This window comes from Callospermophilus lateralis, chromosome 6 (assembly GCF_048772815.1).
Source record: "Callospermophilus lateralis isolate mCalLat2 chromosome 6, mCalLat2.hap1, whole genome shotgun sequence".
Classification (NCBI taxonomy): domain Eukaryota; kingdom Metazoa; phylum Chordata; class Mammalia; order Rodentia; family Sciuridae; genus Callospermophilus; species Callospermophilus lateralis.
This window is the reverse complement of record NC_135310.1, coordinates 28,411,640-28,435,020: the sequence shown is the minus strand read 5'-3', so window position 1 is coordinate 28,435,020 and position 23,381 is coordinate 28,411,640. Positions and strand designations below refer to the sequence as shown.

Sequence of the window (23,381 nt, the reverse complement as noted above, 5' to 3'; positions counted from 1 at the left end):
AAAATTGTCAGTTAAATCAGATTCTTAAAATTTATCAGTTATCCTCTGAAGAGGGAAAAACATCTACACATATACAATATATACAAACAAATGTTTACACACAGACACACAACTACCCACTCACCAAAATTCTTTTTATAATTCACTTTGGGAAAGTACAGTTTTATGCTTCAAAGTTCAATTTACTATTTAAAATACTGATATTCAATTTGAGAAGACATGTAGAAGTTAGCAATTGAGTGCACTATTAAAAATTATCTACAGAAATGGGCAATACAATCATTCATCGATTTTTTCTGCAGATTAGTTTTAGCTTGAAAAATAAGATAAACAGAAATAATGATGCACTCAAAGTATTTTAGGTAGAAAAGCCATAATAACTCACTTCTGGAGACATCAGTTCAAGGACGTGACTTTACAATATCTGTTAATACAACTGTTTTCTTCTTCAACAATTATTGTCACCAGGATTCATAAGGAATTTTTAAAATCCTAATTCACTGAAAAAAGTTCAAATACAGAAAACTTTGGCAAAAAGAAGGCATATATACTAACACCCTGCTTGGGTGTCATGAGGTTTGTCCTCGTGGTTTTACAAGACTATCTGTAAGCAATTTGGAGGGACGAGACTCTCCTCTTCATGACTTTAGTAAATGGTTAAGAGCACAAGGCTTTGGAACCAGACTACTGGAATCCTATTTGGGCTTTGCAAACTTGGGCCAGTTATATTCCATAACCTCTCTGTACTTCAGTTTCACCATCTGTAACATGAAATTAGTATCTACTTCACAGGAGTATTCTGAGGATTTAAGGAGTTAAGTGTTCAACAAATGTTAGTGATTATCATTAGTATTATCCCCTATACTACCTAATCCATATCCACAGGTGCTAAATTAAAGTTAAAAAAATATTAGTGTTTTGGTGGTAGACAATGAAAATAAAATCTAAATTTTATATCCTAAGTAGCTAAATAGGTATCATTTAAAATAGGTATCATTAATACATCTTAAAACCAATGTTTTATTAGCTTTTGATATTTCATATAAAGTGAAAAAAAATTACCACTTTTTTGGTATTGTTAGCAAATACTAGAAAATAGAACTTGATAGGAATATTCAAGCAGGCAGACAGCAACTAGTGGAATCAGAATTGAGAAGGGACTTCCAGCCCTCGTCTTTTAACGCGTTAATTGCATGTGATTTCATTTAAAATGAACATGGGCTTAGGAGTTGAGACTCTTATAGAGCTGCTCTTATTTACAAACTGATAAAAGTAGGCTAACAATACTCCTTTTATTCTGATTGTGCCTTTAAAAAATGATAGAAATGTAAATGCAGTGAAAGTAATATTTTCAAGAACACTTATCTACTCTCCATAAACGTTCTACTGGCCAATTTTTCAAGGGCTTAATCCCCTTCTCTACAAAAACATATTAATAGGTTTACATCTGATGGTAGGACATATGGTATAATGTTATAATGCTTAAGACACAGTCTTGGCTGTGGTTGGGTGTTTACAAAGCAGTAAAAATAGTATAAAACTGCCAGTTACTTTTCTGTTTTCCAACTGTCCCAAATTAACTACGGTACTCTTTAATCTAGTATTTTTCTGGCTTTCAAGAACATGGAAAGCACAGAAGCTTTCTGAAAGTTAACAAATTCTTATTTTTGCAGTACTACCTAAAGGAAAAAAAAAGATAATTTATTCACAAAGAGAAATGCTCTTAGGCTGGAACAGTGGTTTCCAAATGGAGTCCTCCAGAACACTAAAGTTCAAGAGAGCATCCTCAGGAGGTGCTTCAGGAGAGGGGGGCCTAAGGCCCTCTTCCTTTATTCTAAGCAAAGTGATCCTTTTATTGTTTTACATGATAAAACTTTGAAGTCACTGAAGAACAATGCATTTGTCCCAAATTCTATTTTGCATACTATGTTTGGTCACATTTAGACAAAACCACTCCATTTTATATTGAATAAGGTCACAGAAAATATCTTATTCCTGTGGAAGGCATGCCTAGTGACATCACATCACTTCCAATCCCAAGATTCCAATTGTATTATCATGTACCTAAGGACTCAGATGGCATGACTCACTAGGCAAGGCAGCTGACTAGTATCAAAGGACTTGTATTAAAATCTTAGCTCTCAAATCTCCTGGAAATGAGATCTTGGCCAAGTCATTCACTTTGACTTTTAACTTCATTCACCTGCCCCAACTAATTCACAATATTTTAGTGGGGATAAACAATGGAAACCAAATGATAGTGTATGCACATTAAAAACCTCAAAAGTTACATCATTACAAACATTTATTTATCAGTTATATTAACTATGCATGCATGCTCAAAGAGCTTTATACTGACATTAACCTGTTTAAATGTCTTACCTTAAAAATGCAAATTTTTAATTGAAAAAAAAAAAGAGAAGAAAGAGAAGAAAAGAAAGCTATGCTAACCTCACTGCTTTGATTCAGCTCAGGCCAAGTCTGGTTTAGTGATGGCATTGATGGTGACTTGCTTGGAGGTGCTTCAGTAGGAGAGCCTGGCTGATCTCCAACATCTGTAATTTAAAAACAGAAGAATCCTCTATTAACAATATATTTTAGTTTAGAATATTTACTTATAAAAAAGCTAGCAGATGATTTTCCTAAGTAGTAATTTATAAACTGATTTTTCTTATGTTCCCAAAATAAACATTTTAACCATCAGACAATACTCATTCATAGTACTCTGTCTACCTGAAACCACAGGTTTTTAACTTTTTATGAAAATAAAATCTAGTTAGGAATAAGCAGAAGAGTGTTATACACGTTTATTTTACACAATGATAATAAAAGAGGTCAAATGCTCTGACTCAGTTTCTGATATCAGGGATGGATTTTTTTATCAGCTTCCGAAAGTATACTCCTTGTAATACTAATCACTATGGTGACTTTCAAAAATTAGGGGTTTTTTTGCTCAAATAAGTTTGTGGGATATTATTAATTTCCTGTTGGAGAACTCCCATGCATATCAAGACTACTTATGTCCAATAGTAAATAAACTTAACATTTGTAAGTCAGTTTTTCTCAAACACAAATGCTTTTCATCAAATAAAATTCTTCAATATTCTCTTGAAATATACTTTGGGAACTGCTGATTCATACTCATTAATCACATTTCCTCTACAAATCTTTCTTGATACCAAAAAATGGAAAATAAAAGGAATTCCCAGTCATTAAAAAAAAAAAATCCATAAGCCCATATGAAACTTAAACCTTTCTTTTAGTCCTGTGGATTGAACCCAGACCTTGCACATGCCCTCTACCACTAAGCTATACCCCCAGCCCTTAAAACTTTTGTCATTACACTCACTGCTATCTTATCGATAGCTACAAATCCATGACACTAATTCAAAATGATTTTTAATGTAAGTCAAAGTATCATACTATAATTTTAATTCTATTTAAGCCCTGATTTAAAATCTCTCTAAAGCTACACTTAAAAATATATAATTTCAAAGGTAACCAAATTCCCTAATTTTTCCAAGGTTTACACAGCTTTGAATATAATCCCAATCAATAGGGAGTATGTAATTTGTTTAGACCACATATCATCCACAATTCCAATATCTGTCTTTGTCTTTCTATTTGACCATGGACAAGTTAAATAAAATAATACCCAAGTTTTTCCACCAGAAAGAAAGATACTTGGTATTAAGTGTTAGCTCTATACTTCAGATTTCTAAGCATATAGCCATATAATAAACCTACCGATATATAGCTTTTAATCTTTCAATTTAGTCATAAATTTTTACCTTTTAGTACCTAACATAGGATCTAATACAGAATAGCACTCAAGTATTTATTGAGTAAGTTGCTTTTTGTGTTCTTCATTACTGTCATTTTCTTAGAATCACAACTAATAGTTGGGAAAAGTCTCAAAATTCTCCTTCTACCTGCTGTGTTTCATGACTCTCTCAAAATATTTCCCTTTTATGTACCCTGTAATTATACCTTTATCATTATACTACATTGCAAGTTCTAGTTTACAGTCTAGCATTACATTTTGACTTCTATTTGTATTATAAATTGAAAAGATGTTCCTATTTCTTTCTGAGTCCTATACATTCACAGTATAGTGTGGGAGCATCAGAGGCAGGAAGGCTTCAGCTATTGTTATATGAAGACTGCAGAACTCAAAAGTTCTTAGAGAACTAGTGGAAAAATTATTTAGAATAAACAGTAATAGGTCATTTCTCATTGGATAGTTTGGTGTTTTTTTGTGGGAACCTACATTATAAACCTTTCTCCCCCGCATCATAACAAAGGGAAAGGAAACTAAGGAAAGAAAGATAGCTGCTAAAAATATGAAATTTGCTAAAAGTGAAAGTTACCAGGGCCATAGAAAATGAAGAAAGGTCTTTACGAGAGATCCCTGCCCCCCACCAAAGCACTTAAGTATTAAAGAAAAATAAATAGAATTAAATAGTATTAACTCTAGGGGGATTAATTTCCAAAAGAATCAATTTAAAGCCAGACTCTATTCTTTTCTCTTCAACATCATCTTAGGGCTTTCTGAGGCTCTGATTTGGCTTTCAGATCTCAGTTCTCATGATGTTGTTTTACAAATTCAGGGACAGACTATACCACATCCTGACCTCAAGGCAGTTATAATTTGGGAAGAGTTTCAGATAATCTCTATCAGTGGTACAAAAGCTACAGTGGGTCTAGCCTCTTAAGGCTAAGAAATAAAATACTACTCACCCAAGTAATTATTATCATTTCAATGATTATTTTCTTACAATCTTAGTTCTCAAACAATGGATCACTGACTTCTTTTGGGAATCTTTACAATTCTTTTTTTTTTTGGGGGGGGGGGCTCCTAAAAAGTCAAAATTATTCTTGTAATAATATTAGTAATTTTTCTTCCTGTGTTGATATTGACACTGATTCTGAAAAGCAACAGTGGTTAAAAGCACTACTGGTTCATCAAGAAGAATCACGGCAGTGATGACAAAATGTATTATTCACCCTCACATATATAAATTCAAAATTTTTACTATAATACAAAAAAATGCATGTTGCTCTCACTGAAGAATTTCATAATGAAGCAAATAATATTTAATTTTGATAAATTTTAGCACTAAAAACACACCTTTATAATACTCTGTGACAAAATGGGAAATATATATAAAGCACAGCACTTCTGTTGCATATCAGGGTACAATGATTGTCTCAAACAAAAAATATCTATGTGATTCAGCTGTAAGCCGAACTGATCACTTTTCATAGAATACCATTTATCTTGAGGGAACAGTTTATAAACTATAAGTATTTGGATTTGAGTATTAGGCAGACATTTTCTCAAATGAATAAAGTGAGCAACTCTTTTTTTTTTTTTTTTTAGAAAGAGAGAGAGGAAATTGTATTATTTATTTTTTAGTTTTCGGCGGACACAACATCTTTGTATGTGGTGCTGAGGATCGAACCCAGGCCACACGCATGCCAGGCGAGCGCGCTACCACTTGAGCCACATCCCCAGCCCCAAGCAACTCTTTTCAGTATTTGTTACTTATGACAAATTTTAAGCTTTTAGGAAAAACTTATATATCCATAACCTTAAGTGTTTCCTAGCACATAAAGACTTCTCTGATGAGACAAGTTACAAAATTAACAAATATGCTTTTTTGCCAGGGATGGTCATGCCTACCTATAATCCCAGATATCTGGGAGTCTAAGGCAGGAGGATTTCAAGTTAGACACAAGCCTCAGCAACTTAAGAGAGAACTTGTCTCAAAAAGGGTTAGGGAAGTAGCTCAGTGGTGGAGTACTCCATAGTTCATTCCCTGGTACTGCCAAAAAAAAAAAAAAAGGAAAATATTTTTGATATTTTATAATGAAACATCTCAATATGTAAAAGATCTGTATAACTCAATAAACTCTTATTTTTATAAATAACCACTATATTATGATACAAAATCATTCATGGATAAAGGGTTCATTCAAAGTACAACATTAACGTTACAAAAAATTCATTAATATGGTTTCAGCTTTCACACTGCAAATAACTTTTAAGAAATTACAATTTGTGTGTGTGTGTGTGTGTGTGTTTGGTGGTGGTACTGGGGATCGAACCTGGGGTCTTGCACATAATAAGTAAGTGCTCTACCAACTGAACTACACCCCCAGTTCACCATTTGTGTTTGATGTAGTACCTAAGAACAGTCAACAATCTCTGAAAGCAGTATATAATAGTATTTCCTTTTTCTATGCAAAGCTAGATTTTCTTTATGTATTTTAGGAATTAGCAACTTTTCTTTTTTAAGCAAAGGTCTAGATAATAAATTTTTTAGGTTTTATAGGCTATATAGCCTCTACTACAACTATTCAACTCTGCCACTATAGTACACAGACAGCCACAGACAATTTGTAATTGAATGAGTGTGGCTGTATTAATATTTTATTTATGGTCACTAAAATACGAATTTCACATAATTTTCATGTATGATGACATATTAGCCTTTTGTTTTTTTTCAATGATTAAAAAAACCCACTCAATTTGTGCAGTATACAAAAACAAGCAACAAATTTGATTTGAGCTGCAAGGCTTGGTGTTTGGAGCCCAGATTTACCTCAAACAAAGTAAGATATCCAAAAGACTAAACACAGAAATAAATATGACAATCTAGTTGACTTATATTAGATAGATATTAAAAAAATTTGCAAAAAATACAAAACAATGTCACTCTTTTCATAATTGTATTCTAGAGAATAGTTATTTTCCTAAAGATATTTATGCTAATATGTACAGAGTGTGTTACTGTTGTTTTTAAGTAATAAGTATTTTTTAAATGTTGGGGTTGGGGAGATAGGAAAAAATTAAAATATATCAGTTTTAATTTCTAACAGGATGACTATTAATAGATCTTACATGAACAAAGACTCCTGAGGCACAATTTGTAAGAAGGAAAAAGGGTCCCGAGATTAATAACTTGAAAAAAATTCCTGTCCTAGCAAATCCAAAAAGTACTTCTGGGACAAATTTGCAAAATTATACATCGTTTCTTTCCTACTTCATATATAAAACAACAAACAGCAGTAGGCAAAGAGCAAATTGAGCAAACTACCTATATTCTAGAAACCAACAATCATGAATCTGAGGAGAAGCACTAGATATGGATGCACCTCCTTCAATTCTGCTCCCTGTAAACACTTGAGCAAAGAGCTTACTGCCCACCCACAAGTCAGGCTTCAAGACTATCTTTCTGGAGGCAGGGATGTAGTTTTACTCTTACCTGATGCAGTGTTCCAACCTAGCCTCCTGCTGGAACACTGTGTCAACCCTGCCTTCCTCCTGAGGGTTCTGCTCTGCCCTGACACCATCAGAGCGTCAGGGCTGAAAAAGAAGAGCATGAGCCTAAATTGTTTGTTAAAGCTAACCCCCAAAGGGCTTTTACGCAAAGAAAGTTTCTCTCCAGGTATAAAACTGGTTTGTCAGGAAGAGACAAACTAGTATGATCATACTGGGGAATGATATCTGGTTTATTAACACTGGCAGCAGTTTTCATCCTTCTACCTTTCAAAGAATCTGGAAAATTCATAGGTTCAGTCCAATACAATGTACCTGCTGAAAGCTTCTTTACTAGAGAACTTCAGTGTTGTTCTAAGTTTGTAACTATCCAGCCTAAATTTATTTTTATATTATATTTAGTATATTAAAAGTTATTTCAAAAGTGACTGCCAGCTCATTAGTCTTATACAAATATATACACTCCCCTGAAGTCTTATAGTTTAAAATTTATTCTGCTTTCAAGCAGCAAACAAATCTAGGAAGTTCTTCAGTCATGAAGGCTCAAGGTTCCAACTTCATTTAAAAGCTTCATGAAGGCAAAACTATATCTACTATTTATTCAAAATAAATATTATTCTTATAATAAAAAATTAAAATAAAGAAAAAATGGATTTAGCTGAATTTTAAGCTTTTGAGGAAATGTACTGATAGCAACTCTTCCATTCTTACTTAAAAGGCAGGGATAAAAGCAATGCATATGCAAGAGGAAATTAAAGAATGAATTTAAGATATGCTCTGTTTTGTCTTGAGTGATTGTATTGGCATCAAAAAACTAAGTTCTGTTTTAAAAATGAACTCCACTTCGCTCCAACTTCAACAAATTGGAAATTTTTTTCAGTAAACAGACCTTAAGAAGGTCTATGTAGAAATCCACCCATTTTAACTTAAAAAAAAAATCAAAGCTTTTTTTTTTAATGAAAATAAAATAGTGCCCAACTAGGTGTGAAAGAAAAACAATACACCCAAAATTCTAATTATATTTTATCTGCTAACTCTTTCACAATATTGATGAATATGTGATAGCACCTACAATTTGACTCAGCTATTCTACTAGAGATACAGCAGAGGTTCCCATTATCAAATGGCAGCTTAAAATGAACAAAGTCCATTTAATTTAAACTACTTAAAATAAGAACTAGTATTTCAAAAAGAGGAAAAGAAATATAATTGGGGCTTTGTATTAAACACACAGAACATTGTGGAAATAAGTATTAAGAGCAAAGAATGAAAAATGTTAATTCTGAGTGTAATTTGGCAAAATTAAAAAGTACTAATTGAGTCTATGAATGCTTACTGAGAGCCTATTAAGGTTCCAGGCTCCTGGGATATATATAGTACTAAGCAAGAAGACAAGGCCACCTCTCCTACAGAGTTCTCTAAGAGAAAACAGAACTGCCTTTTATTCCCTTTTCACTTTCATAGCACAATAATAAATAAAAAAGTCATTTCTGCAAAAACAAACAATTACGGGGATCATTAATTATTTCCATGATCTGAAACTATAATCTCTTAAAGTCCTGACTGTAATTATCCTCATAGTTTTTCTCCTTTAAGTATTATCTAGCTTGGTTTGTCAATGTCTTACAGTTGAGAAATTCTAATTACTCCCACCAATTTCATTACATAGTGCTTTTTTGCCAATATTTGTAATTTATTGTATTGATTTTTCAGCTATAATAAGTACCTAGAAATGACAGTTAAGAATGTGTGTGTGTGTTGATGGAGTGGTTTGAGAAATAATTCCTTGAATGTAATGATGATGAGTATTAGTACATATTTTCATTATTTTTTTCTCTGTAATTAACAGCACTTGGATAATGAATTTTCAGAAACCAAGATTGTTACTTTTATTGATATGTGTGTGGGCGTGTGTTTAGGCTGTTTTGTTAAAATTTTTTTGATGTATACAAGAGAAGTTCTTCACAGTAATTAACTTGAATAAAGGTAGTTTCAATTTACATAGATTTCTAGTAAACTATTCATGAGAAGTATCACATGCCTTCTCTTACCTGGCTTTTAAAAATATTCATGATGGAAGTACTGCTTAGAGTTTGGGGAATATAAGCTATGCACTATAGATAAAACAAAGAAACATGCCCATGTTTCAAGTGCACAGCAATGATTATGGAGGAAAAGACAGGAAACACACCCCTTTTGTATCTTTCAATATCTCAAACAGATAATGCATTATATCTCAAATTGATACTTACATGATCAGTGTGTATGGAAAAAGAACAGTTAAAAACTACCTGCTGCTCTGTCAATGTCCTTTAAAAAATGTAACTGTCTATTTATGTATTCCATTTGCACTCTGCTAGGTGCTGACATACAACAAACAAAACTAATCCACTTACTATCCCCAGAGTTTATAGTCTAGTTTGAAAGAGAGATGAAAATGTATCATACAATCACAAAAGAACTGTAAAACTGCATCTGTGCTACAAAGAAGATTATTCTTTGGAGACTTGGATTTAAGATGTACAGCATCTCTACATTTTTTCCCCTTAAGAAACAATACAGTAGCAGGCTAGTAGATTATTTTAATATTTTTTTAAAGATAAACATTCTTGAATTCAGCTTCATACACTGTTTCTGCGGATGAATTTTTTACATGCCTTTTTTTGTAAAACAAATATCAAGTTTCTCTATTTTAGTTGCCAAATTCAGGGCTGACAGTACATATTTTAATTTGTCTATATAAGTACTTCTACCTCTGATTCGTAATTGTTTTATCTGCTATTTAATCCCATAAACCTGCTCAAATTATTTTTGAAAAATATATATTTACCTCAACCCATGTCTACACATCTGAAGAAAGCCAACTTGTTACTCCCAGGAGCTGTAATTCAAGTTACCACTGTTTACCATCTATTTGACTGTTGGACTTATTTACCTGGTGCTGGGGATTGAATCCAGGGCCTCAAATATGCTAGGCAAGCACTCTACTACTGAGCTGTCCCCTACCCCTTAAGAGTTTTAAATTCTAAGTATAGAACACTTGTACAGATAATATTTCAGTATGTCCCAACATCACAAATATAATAAACTGCTATATTTTCAAGGTCAGAAAGTATCAACAAAACTTTCTTACTTTGAAAATGGTACACATTAATAGCAGTAATCTTCTAATAATTCTTTACTGAGCAATTTAGTATATGGCTGCTAACACTCCAGTTCCTAAAGATACTTAATAATGAATATGATACATTTTTTAAAAAAGAAGCTCAAAGTATAGTATTTGAAAGTGGGGGGGAAGATCAAAGAAAGAAACAAGATTCAGAGTGATATATTCTATTCTGAAAAGTAAGCAAAGATGCTATGAGAAATCAAACAGAGAAACTACCTTGGCCAATAGTCAAAACAGCTCTAAAGCAGGTATAACTGTGATCTGCCAGAAGAAACTATCTGGTTACTTCTCCCTTGTGCACTTCTAAAAACACAGCTATTTATAATTTCTATGGACACTGACTGACCCATAGTAGCACAGGACAATTTCTACATTAAACGGGTTTTGTGTCATATGAATCCTAGGGTTATCATAGGTGGGAAAAAAAGATATACTTCTTTCCTACAACCCCTAACTTAAGAGAATTCCAAAACTTATCATTTATAAATAGACAAAACAGATGTGAATCTATGTGGTTAAAATGTTTATTAAAAAAAGCTAATCATGGGGCTGGGGATGTGGCTCAAGCGGTAGCGCGCTCGCCTGGCATGCGTGGGGCCCGGGTTCGATCCTCAGCACCACATACAAACAAAGATGTTGTGTCAGGCAAATAATAAAAAAAAAATAAAATAAATATTAAAATTCTCTCTCTCTCTCCCTCTTTCTCACTCTCTCTCACTCTTTCTTTAAAAAAAAAAAAAAGAAGAAGCTAATCAGAAAACCATGTATTATATTTAGTCTTAAGCCTGTGATACCTCTAAAATCATAGTTAAAAAGCAATAATGCACAGACACATGCAGGCAAAATATTAGCCTCTCTGATAAACAGATGTAACAAGTATAAAGTTGGACAAAAAGACAATTAAATAGATGTAACAAGTATAAAATTGGACAAAATGCCCAGAAAAGAACTACTTGCCTTAAAATTCGGCAGTAGATATTTACTAAGGCAATGATATTATTCAAATTAAATAAAAGAAAAACCCACTAATTACATGCAAAAGCCAGATTCAGCTACCTACATATATAGATGACAAAACCAGACAAGTCTCTAGAAAATTACATACAAAAGAGTAAAGTTAACTTAAATCATCTCCTTGTATTACTACACTATCAGTTTTCAAAAGCTTCAGTCATATAAAAACTCTATATCCAAGATTCAAATTTTTTTTTGTTGTTACTGGTTAAAGGTGCAGGGGATCAATCCCTGGGCCTTGCACATAACCAGGCAAACACTCGTCCATTGAGCTACACCCACTGTCCTAAGGCTTAATTTTTAAACCAAATAATACCAGGAGTCTGAGGCTACTGCAATTTCTTCTTTTGGCAACTATCATCTGAGCTAAACAAAGGAGTTATTTGTTTATTTCTTAAGTAGATAAATCAAGTACTCTGAAACAAAACCACATAAATAAAGACAGAGTATTTAGCATTAGTTCAAGTTAGAGGTTAAATGATACTTTATAAGTATCTGAAATAAAACCTTAGGATTCTCATTAAAAAAAAAATGTTCCTAAAAAAATAAAATCAATGCTAAACTCTTTAAACGACCTACCGGTTGACAAAAGGTCAGTGTACAGGTCAATGTGAATGGCATCTATTTCATATATTAGGTAGAGAAACAGAGGGAAAAGTAGAGTATTTGGTTGGAACTTGTCCAAGGTCACAGACATAACTGGCAAAACTAGAAGCACACTCATATTCTTGAGTCATTCTCTTCACAAAAGTAATCATATGTATGATTTCCTTTGGTATAACTTAGACAATAAAATTAGACGATACACACTTCTGGGTTAAAGAGATATTGCCTGATAAATGTTCATTTGAAAGCCAAATTCTGAATTTAGAAGGGAAGACTGAAGATAATAAAATGATTTTAAGGAAGCTTATTAATGTAACAAATTTCCCTTTATTCATTCAGAATTTAAGAATGCTAAGTTTTACCCCTGATTTTTGAAAAAAAAAAACATTATTTAGAGTTTGGGAAATATAAGCTATGCACTATAGATAAAACAATGAAACATGCCCATGTTTAATGTGTACAGCAATGATTATGGAGGAAAAGACAGGAAACACATCCCTTTATATCTTTCAGTATCTCAAACAGATACACGTGATCAGTGTGTATAGAAACAGAACAGTTAAAAACCACCTGCTCTGTCATTTAAGTGCCTATTTATGTATTCAATGTGCTTTTAAAGAAAGCTATCAGTAAAAACAATCATTTAACATTCTTGTTAACAAAATAATATTATCTAACATCATACTCAAAACTTCCAGATTTCCTTACAATCTGCATAAAAAAAGTTTGGTGTTTTAAAGGAAAATGCTTGTGATTGCAAAGGTCTAAAGATAAATCAGATGATTTCCTTTCAACAAATTAAGATGCATTAAATAGAAAGATGTTTATAACAAAGACAGATTATACCCACTCCAGACAATATATAATACAATTAAAATAGAAGATAAATGTCAAAACTGTGAAATGCTCTTCAAATCTCAGCAAGTAACAAGTTAAAGATGAAACAATGGTATATATTCTTTGTTTTTATTTATTTATATATTTTTTTAAGTTGTAGGTGGACACAATACCTTCATTTATTTATTTATTAATATGTGGTGCTGAGCATTGAACTCAGTGCCTCACATGTGCCAGGCAAGTGCTCTAACACTAAGCCACAACTCTAACCCCCTCTTTATTTTTAAAAGCTGACTAAAACAAATCCAAGTTCAGTCTACTTGTCTTTTCTAATGGCAAATCTATTTGCTCCTAATGGAAAGTCTAAGCTATTAAGCTACATTTTAACATATATCTTGATTTTGTTTTAAATCAAGAATTTTATTTATCAAGGCATGCAAACAACTCCCTCTGGCTCCCAATCTTACCTGCTGAATCTTCCAAATCAATCAGTTTGGGCATTAAGCTCTCAGGGAGTTTTTCTGGTAAGTCATAGCCGTTCTTCCTAGCAACCACCAAATGAAAAGCAGCACAAAACTCATCCAGTGTCAATGCACCATCTTTATCAAAGTCTGAGAGTTCCCTAGAAGACAAACTTACTATGAACACAACCATACTCTGCTTTGGATTCCTTTTTTTTTTTTTTTTTCTCAAAAAATAGGAAAGAGATGTTCTTTCCTCCAAAAATTACTAAGTCATGAGGTTTAAAAATCCCATAGATGTGTAATAAAGCAAATATAATTAAAATGTTAATCGGAGAATGCAGGTGGTGGGCATCTGGGTACCTATAATTTTTCAACTTTCTTACATGCTTGAAATTCTCATAATAAAATGCTGAAAAATAGTGCCAATAATTAAGGCCACCAAAAAATGACCTAATTTAATTTAGCCCATGTATTTAAGTAATAAAGTTTAAAGTAAGCTGTATATAAAGCCATGGACATTCTTTAAAATTTTGTTTTTACTGTTATCATAAAAGTTCAACATGTATGCACTTTAAAGCACTGAATAAAACTACAACACTCAATACAAAAATACGGCCTCCCACACTGCTGTCCCCTACCACTTCTTAGATATAAGGTCACCACTTTTGTATTTATTGCCTTTATCTATAAAGGGCATGCTAGTTCTTGGTATCTCAGTTTTAAGCATAATCTACCTACTTCCTACTATAGTACTCTACATGCTACTAAAAATCTTTTACAAAATAATTTAGAAAACAGAGAAATATACTGATACCAAGTAGAAATAATGTTTATCTGGTCATTAGTTTCAAAACATAATTTGAAATTGTATTTTGTGTTCCAATGGCCAATTCCAACTATGTGGCAGCTATCTAGAGAGTTTTAGTCTATGTTTAACATAGGAGCTAAGCATTGCTTTTCAACTTATGGCCTGCTATAGAACTTAGTTGTCTATAGCCATACAACCCTGAATGTGCCTGCTCTCATTAGACCTTATTAAACTTGATAAAAACCAAAACCAAAAGAGATAAGCAACAACCATGTATACTAGTTTTTATTCTATGCATTCATTATGCTAGCAACAAGAAGAGCTAATATTGTTTGAATTTTACAATATACAAAAAATTTCCATATCACCTATTTCTACTATGAAAGGATGTCCACTATCACTTATTTCTTTCCTAGAAAGTGAGAGAGAAACTGGCTATTGTAAGGCCATACTAAATTCTTTGAGAACATTTTTGAACGGATTAGTCTCATAGTTTTAAGGTTCTGAAATCTACCTGCTGGAAACTCCTTTGAAACAACCCATGTTACCCAACTAATGATATACCACACTTACCAAATATGAGAAAGTTCAAGAATAGGAAGTTTTGATTTGGTAAAAAACTCTTTAGCTGCAGATCCTGAAATATTAAAACAGTGTTAATGTTATTCTGAATGTATAGATCTAAAAACAGAATATGAGGTAAGAATTTTAGACTTTTTCTCATTGGGAAAAAGGTAACTATTATTGTGAATATGTCATATTTTTGGTCCTCAGTGATTATAAACTTTTTAGATAAATAATCTCAGAATTAATGATCTTTTATAATTAAAATCTAGGACCAATAAAACAATGTCTTTCAGATTATAAAATTGAGATTGTCCTGTCCCATCTAGGAGAACTTCTGTTTTCAACAACTCACCTGGAATAAATCCGTTTAGATCAGGCTGAATGGTTTTAAACTGATTTACATAATACTGTCTTTGTTCATCTGTTATTTTCCAGGGATCATCATAACTACTGGATTGCCTACGAATTTCATTGGCAGTTGTAGCTGAGGCTACAGTTCGTACTGTTGTCTGGTCCTGCAATGAAACATTTTTTCCTCAGTACAGTATCTATCTATATGATTATATGGACCAAGATTGCTAGGTTACTCATCCTTGATAGTAAAACTTACTTTTTTGTGGATATTTAAAATTTAAGAAGTCATCAGCAAATCACACATTAGTTAGAGCCAGGTTATTGGATATGTTGTTGCACAATGATTATATAAATGTGTAGAATGATAGCAATTATGTAAGCAACAGAAAGTTATGAAAAATGTGCTAAGGAAGCCAAGCAAATATATTTACAGATGCAGAAACCTTTCCAAGCTTTACCAGGAAATTAGAAACAAATAAATCAGCCAGAACCTTTAGTGAAACATTCCAGTGATAACAGGCTTGAAAAATAACACAGAGAAGTTCTGGATTTTTTTTTTTTTTTAAATAAGAGTCAACTTACATTTATAAAATCTGCAACAGCAAAATATAAAAATAATGACTGCAGCAATACTCTGAATGAAGCAAATAAAAATGCAATACCAATAAAATGTCACACCTGGACAGAAGCAGGATGCATGGTTAAAAGAGTACTGGTTGGTGGAGTATCTGCAAAACTGACCCAGTTTTCTTGAGGTGGAGGTGGAGAATGCCCAGACCACACTGCATCACCAGCAGAAGAACCTAGGAGGAAAATTGGTGAACACATTGAATCATATTTGAAGGGAAAAACAAAACAAAATAGGTTTTTAAGCTAAGAATGTAACAAACTACCACTTGCATTTTTAAAGTTTTCTTTCCATTGAAACCCACTATTCTGTATCATTAATATGCACTAATAAAAAAAAGTTTTCTGTCAAATTCCAACTTCAAAGAAATGATACAATTTCCTAAGGAATCTTTTCTGTTCAATTAAAAATTATCTCATTTAACTCTTTTTAGTCATTTTCTGCTTTTTTGGTCAATAACGAAACTTTCCCAATTTTCTGGGAAATGATTACTTACTTTACCTTCAGATAATGTTATCCATATATTTTTCTAGTATCATATCTATATTAAGTAAATGTAATCACAACTTTTCAAAGCAATGTATCTACTTACAAATTTTTGTTACTAGCTTTTGCTTCTATTTAAATCAATCTTACAATTAAAAATTATCTTGGTAGCAGTTCTTAAAAGAATGTCAAATTGAAAATTCTAAATAATTCTCATGGAATATCTCAAATACCTGATTGTGCTTCACCAAAAGGAGACCAAAATGGCCCAGGTCCTACAAGAGGCCTCTCATTATTCCCCCCACTGGAATGACGGTTGTGCTTCCTCCATGTATGTGGAGAGGTCGGCGGGGACTGCTGTGGTGAAACTACTGGGGATGCAGGTTCCTAGGAAGAACATAATTATTTTACAACTATTTTTAAAATAAGGTGACATTTTAACTATTCAGGTGCTAATAAATGTTTTAGTATAAACACCTATACAGGGCTTCAACTAATAATGTTTACATGAATGTGATTACCTGTTGATCTGCAGATGCACGAGGCTGAACCATATCGTGGCTTACAGATCCCTTTTTCACTTGCCCTCTGCCAGGTGGAGGAGGAATCACACCAGAATAAGACCCCTGATTTTCAGAATCTGAAGAATATGAGGTTGCATGGCGAGATTCTTGTTCATTCTTCGAAGCAACAAATCTTGGCAGAGGAAGGTCCTTTACTGTTAACAACAAAAATAATTACAGGCTCAGTATTCCTTACTCAAAATACTTGAGACCAGAAATGTTTCAGATTTCAGAGTTTTTCAGATTTTGGAATATCTGAATAGAATTTACAAGATAAACATCCCTATTTAAAAAATTCAAAATCTGAAATGCTCAAAATCCAAAACTTTTTGGGTATCATGTCAATGCCCACAAAGCTTTGGGTTTTGGAGTTTACATTAGGGATGTTCCACCCACATTACTTTAAAATTTAAAAGGGCACGTTTATTAAAAAGTGAAATTAGATATGACATTTTTTGCAAAAACTGACAGAGAAACAATAGGCATAAAATGGCTGAGATTGTTTAGGGAGACTCCTGCTTAGAAAGAAGTCAAACTGTCCTTCTAAGGGATTGACAACAACAGCTTTATTAAATGTCCACTGTATGTCTGGTTTTTTTACTTGTCACTTTATATTCATCTCAACCCAATGAACATCACTCTTATTTACAGATTAGGAAACTAAGGCTGAGATTGTCAAGGCCACACTGGTAGCAAGTAACAGAATCTGAACCCAAGTCAATTAGACTAAAAGCCTAGGATGCTTCTACTCATACTGGGTCTCTAAAGTAAGATTTTAGAGCTCTAAGTAAAGCACAAGATTTGTCACTAAGTTTGAGACTAGCTTAATTTAATTTAGACATTTTTATAATAGAAATTCCTGAAAATATCTTGCTTGTCTACCAAGGACATGATAGATGGAATTCTATATATCCCCTTTAGTCTGGCTTATGACTCTCCCACATCAGGTATCCTATTTGGTATCAAGGTATCAATCTTAAGCAGAGGAGATGAAAAACAGAACTTCTTTGCAGGTCAACCATAACTTATTCTTTTGGGGTAGAATAATACAGCTGCAGAATCATTTTTGGAACAAAGTACATTGCCTCTACTATGTGATTACCTTTGTTTATCTGTCTCTTTCTTTCTGCTGGGGATTGAACCCAAAGCCTGTGCACATGCATGCTAGGCAAGTACTCCACACCACTGAGCTACATCAACAACTCCCTTTTGTTTTCTTTTTAGAACCATCACTTGAAGGAGGGAAATAACTAACTTTATTTAGTATATATGTGAGATTTCAAAATCACTTGAAAAGAATGCAAATTCTCAACACTAGAAGAATAATACGTAGCAAATCAGAGGTCCACGATGAAAACCTCTGACCTACCAATCAACTGAGCTAACATTTAAAAGTATAAAAATTCTGACATTAAAGAAAACTTAACAGGTACTAGTTTGGTATTATGTAAAAATGTGGATGTGTAACCCATGTGATTCTGCAATCTGTACTTGGGGTAAAAAAGGGAGTTCATAACTCACTTGAAGCTAATGTATGCTAATGTATGAAATATGATATGTCAAGAGCTTTGTAGGGTTTTGAACAACCAATAAAAAAAAAAAAAAAATTTCCCTTTCCCCTTTTCTCTAAGAAAACTATAGAACCCTCTACATACAAGCAACTACTTTTATAGAATTTCTATCTTTTTCCACATCAACGACCCTCCAAATAATTGAAAATGAATTACTGGTAGCTAAGATGTCTGTAACCGGGTTTCAGTTTCCAATTATTTCAATATTATCTCTATTAATCAAAAAAAATTTTGATTAACTGATACTTTTTAATTCAATGGAGCTTCTGTAGCCTTCTCAAACAACAACAACAAAAGGACAAGTAAAAGGTTATTATATTAGAAAAGAAGACAATAAGGAAGTTACATGAGAAGATGGTCACTACAATTATCATTTACCTTTATAGAATTATCCAAATTCTTTCTAAGCAATTTTTAGTGGATTAACTCTGAAAAAATTACCATCTGAATGTTATCATCAAATATATATGATGTACATACTCTATGCCCTAACAGATATTAGACATATATTTCTAACATTTTCAAGTGAGAAATGCAAGGTAGTGAGAAAAAGTTGTGATATTTTAAAGGTCACAGATGTTATTAAAATATCAGAAAGATTCAAAGGTCCTATTGATTTCATTTGAAAGTAGGAGGATTATTTTCATTTCAATTACTAGTGTGATGCATATTTACCCGTATTTATACTTTCTACTCTTAACGGGAAACCAGACTGGGCCACAGCTACAAGTTTCAAAGCAATGTAGAACTGACTTCGTCCAAAATAACCAAGTCTTGTTGCACCACATAGTTCCATAATCTATAAAAGAACAGAATGATAACATTAAGATTTATGGCAAAAATTCTCCATTCAAAAATAAGCAGCTATCCTACTTGTTTGTAACTTCTCCAAAAATACTTTTCTAATATATGGTAACCAATTTTTTCAAGTTTCAGGTTCATATGTTTGAAAACAAAAAAGAACTGATTGTATAAGAAAGTTATCATTTTCCTATTTATCAAAATCCATGTAGTAAACGATTTTCTTTTATTAGAGTAATGATTTTTCCTTAAGATTCGCATTGTTTTTTAGAAATATATCATCCATACTCTTCATCATAAGCACTGTACATATAACAGTACCATGCAACCAGTAGCTTATTACACAGCCATTTAAAATAAGGTTATAAAATGATAAGATAACATGGCAGAATGCTAAGATATATTAAGTGGAGGAAAAAAATCAAGGTATACAATTATAACCACAGAAAAACAAATTTGGAAATTATCAAAATTCTATCAGCTATTTTGTTAGGCAAGATTAATAGCAGGGCTTTACTGAACAGGCAGTCACAGAAGAAGAAATATGAATGGTCAACAAATATTGAAAAAATATTCAACATCTCTAGCAATTAGAGAAATGCAAATTAAAACCACACTAAGATTCTATCTCATTCAACTCAGAATGGCAATTATCAAGAATACAAAAAAAATAAATAAATGTTGGCAAGAATGGAGGAAAGGTACACGCATACACTGCTGTTGGCACTGCAAATTGGTGCAACCGCCCTGCAAAGCAATATGGAGATTCTTCAGAAAACTTGGAATGGAACCACTATTTGACTCAGTAATACCACTCTTCGCACTATACCCAAGGGGCTTAATATCAGCATACTACAGTAACGTAGCCACATCAATGTTTACAGCAGCTCAATTAACAACAGCTAAGCTATGAACCAACCTAGGTACCCTTCAACAGATGAATGAATAAAGAAAATGTGGTACATATACGTAATAATATTATATATTATTATATACACATTAAGAAATCTGTTAATATACTTATTGATAGACTAAATTTTGGCATTTGACAGTAAATGGGTGGAACTAGAAACTATCATGCATCCCCCCAAAAGACAAAGGCCCAATGTTCTCTCTGATATGTGGATATTAACACACAATGAAGGGGAAGGGGAGAAGAATAGAAGTTCAGTGGATTAGACAAAGGGGAATGAAGGGAAGGGAGGGAAGATGGGAATAGGAAAGACAGAAGAATGAATTGGACATAACTTTCGTATGTTCATATATAAATATACAGTGTAACACTACATTATGTACAACAAGAAGAATGGGATCCTAATTACAATAAGTTATACTCCATGTTTGTATAACATGCCAAAATACATTCTAATGTCATGTGTATCTAAAATAGGACAAATAAAAAATAGCAGGGTCTTTTTCCTTTGTTTAATATAGTTATACTACTTTGATTGAAACACAAAGTTTTTTTCCCTTTCCCTTTTTTAAGCATAAAAGCTTTCAAGGACCTACACTGATCATTCTAGTTATTCTTAACAAGTACTTCTTTAACTGGCTACTACAATATCCCAAAAAGGATTTCAGATTATGAGATTAAATAATAACTTTAAAAGGTATAATTTTTGCTAGACAAATATTATAAATTAATCTTAAAATAAGAACTAAGTATCCTTGTCACATTTTTCCAAGAAAACAAATTATTGGTATGTTTCACTGATTTTCTTTTTCTCAAATTCAAATGAAGTTAAAGTACACTTGAGATGTTGTAGTATTAAGTTTGAAGTATATAAAGAATTTCAGAAAAGTACCTGTCAATGTTATCACTGTTATATATCCAGGGTCTTTAAGAAAAAAGAAAAGTTATATCTGTTGACTGACCTGCACTGGAAAAAATTCCTAGTTCTGCCACTAAGGGGCATGTACTTCTGAGGAAATTGAAAAAGGCAAAAGAAATTCTAAGAGTCAGGTTAACCATTAAAGGAACTATGAAAAAAACAAGGCAGAGTTAACAAAGGAAGGCCACACAGGGTTATCGCCATGCAGGCATTTTTATTATGATTACTATCTTTAGCACTACTCTTTTCTGCCCACCTAATGCCTCGGAGGGGATCATTACACATCTTAAGATAATTTTGTTTGTAAAATAAAGCACATAAAATATTGTCATATACTCTTCCAAGTAATCTTCAGAATCATTTGTTAGAATAAATTGAGATTTTACTTGGGATGGCACTCTACAGTCTTATTCTGAAATTAAACAAGATTAACTCTAGTGTTTTGTTATTAAGCATAATACCGTATAACACTCTTAATATCTGTTATGTTACTCAGTTCCATTCTTCTCCTAAGAGTTTGGTTTTGGTTCATATTTTCAAAAACCAAATATAGATGTTACCATTTGCATTTGGGTAGAAAATTAAAAGACCAAGATTTTTCCCTTTAGTCTATCAATAAGTATATTAACAGATTTCTTAATGTGGAGCTATCCTTTGGTTCCTAGAAGGAATTTCATTTAATCATGGTGTATGACATTTTAAAAATAACATTTATAACATTTTAACCATAATCTTTAAACTCTCTTGGGCAGTAACAGGGATCAAACCCAGGGCTTAAAGCATCCTAGACAAGTGCTCTACCACTGAGTTACATCCCCAGTCCACAATTAAACTTTTGTTAGAACAAATCAATCTGTTAGGTTTTTAATTGGAATTATGATGGCTTCGTGAACCTAACTAGCAAGCTTTACTTCTTTTCTCTCTGCTCAGAAATATTTTAAATAGATCAGAAATTATGCATTCCATGAAAAGCTGAAAGAATTCACCTATGATTACAGGCTAGGCTGATAGGTATCTCCATTTCTTTCATGTTATTTGAAATTAGCTAGGTTTTTTATTTCTAAAATATTTGATAATCTAGAGAATCATTTATCATCTCTAAAATTATGAAATATATTAATTTAGCATCTTTCAAAGTCTTACTCTTTTAATTTCCTCTCTATGGTAATTTCCTCTTAATTATGCAAATATATGTGCATACTCACTGTCTAGCAAAGTTAAATACCTTGAAGATGAAGAATACTTGAAGTACTTATTAGGATATAGATTCTGTTGACCATAGATTCTGTTATATTAAGATTTCTAACTCACCTAGAAAATCCAGGGCTAGCTAGTGGTTGTTGGTATATTACTGATAGCTACTGAAAACCACCAAGCTTTATTTTCCTGACATTATAAAATCTACATAATCATAGTAAAATAAATAAAACAGTACTTAAGGATATGAAGTTTAAAGTTCTTACAAGTCCATCAGAATTAATAATTCCTTTCCTATGTTTTTCTAATGTTTTCTACATGTATATAAACACACAAGCACATATATAATACGAATGGTCAACAAATATCAGCATATATAGGTCTCTCACTTTCTTATATAGCATTTCATCACATAGATGTATCTGTCACAAATTAACTAATCCCCCACAAGGAACATTTAGAGTTTTGTCAGTTTTGTACTACAAATAATAAAAACATTATTGTGTACATACCTCTGTCTACTTGTACAACTAACTGCAGGACAAAATTCTAGACACAGAATGTGCTTTAAAATATAACACAGCCAGGCACTAAAAACTTTTGTCTATAATACTTAACTGACCAGCACAGAATCCTACCTACATGATCAGAGATGTTTTTCATTAGCTTTACTGGCTCCACCAAGAAGAATCATTCCCTATGTAAGTTAGTATTGACTTATTTTCTAAATGTTCTGTCCCATAGTTCACTAACTACTAGGTAAAAGAGAGACTACACTTTAAATTATGTAACTTTACTGTGCCTTGGTTTCTTCAAATATAAAATGAAAAAAAAAAGAGTATATGATCTCTTTGGTTACTGATGTGAGGAAACTATATTCAATAAAGCAGTCCACAAATATCACCACTATTACTCTTCATTTACTACACTAACCACAATAGACTTCATATAGTTAGGAACTCTAAATACTAAGTCATTCTTGAAAACCATATTTCCCTGAGAGCCTTTAAGCACAGGAACTTTACTATAATTTTGCACACTAGGGATTGGATTGAAGGCCTTGTGCATGTTAAGCACACTCTAACACTGAGCTACATTTCCAGTTGAATTTTATTATAATTTTTGATGGGAAGCCTTCTAAAATATAAGATGCTCTAAGGCCTTCACAAATATTCTAAACTTCTGGTTTAAGCAACACA

General features: G+C 32.5%; 1 protein-coding gene across 7 annotated transcripts in view; it reads right to left on the bottom strand.

Annotated features, from left to right (window-relative positions):
* The window catches only part of Reps1 (RALBP1 associated Eps domain containing 1), a 76,410-nt gene that overhangs the window by 22,458 nt on the left and 30,571 nt on the right, over positions 1 to 23,381 (bottom strand). For 4 of the 7 annotated variants that reach the window (XM_076858198.2, XM_076858199.2, XM_076858203.2 and 1 more), the window contains exons 2-9: positions 19,028 to 19,151; positions 16,740 to 16,936; positions 16,452 to 16,605; positions 15,783 to 15,907; positions 15,103 to 15,265; positions 14,757 to 14,820; positions 13,379 to 13,533; positions 2,452 to 2,555 (exon numbers count right to left, since the gene is read on the bottom strand). In XM_076858198.2, the coding sequence (XP_076714313.1) occupies positions 2,452 to 2,555; positions 13,379 to 13,533; positions 14,757 to 14,820; positions 15,103 to 15,265; positions 15,783 to 15,907; positions 16,452 to 16,605; positions 16,740 to 16,936; positions 19,028 to 19,151 (1,086 nt within the window). The remainder of the gene's footprint in view (positions 1 to 2,451; positions 2,556 to 13,378; positions 13,534 to 14,756; positions 14,821 to 15,102; positions 15,266 to 15,782; positions 15,908 to 16,451; positions 16,606 to 16,739; positions 16,937 to 19,027; positions 19,152 to 23,381) is intronic. The other 3 variants (XM_076858200.2, XM_076858202.2, XM_076858205.2) reach the window with 1 other exon arrangement.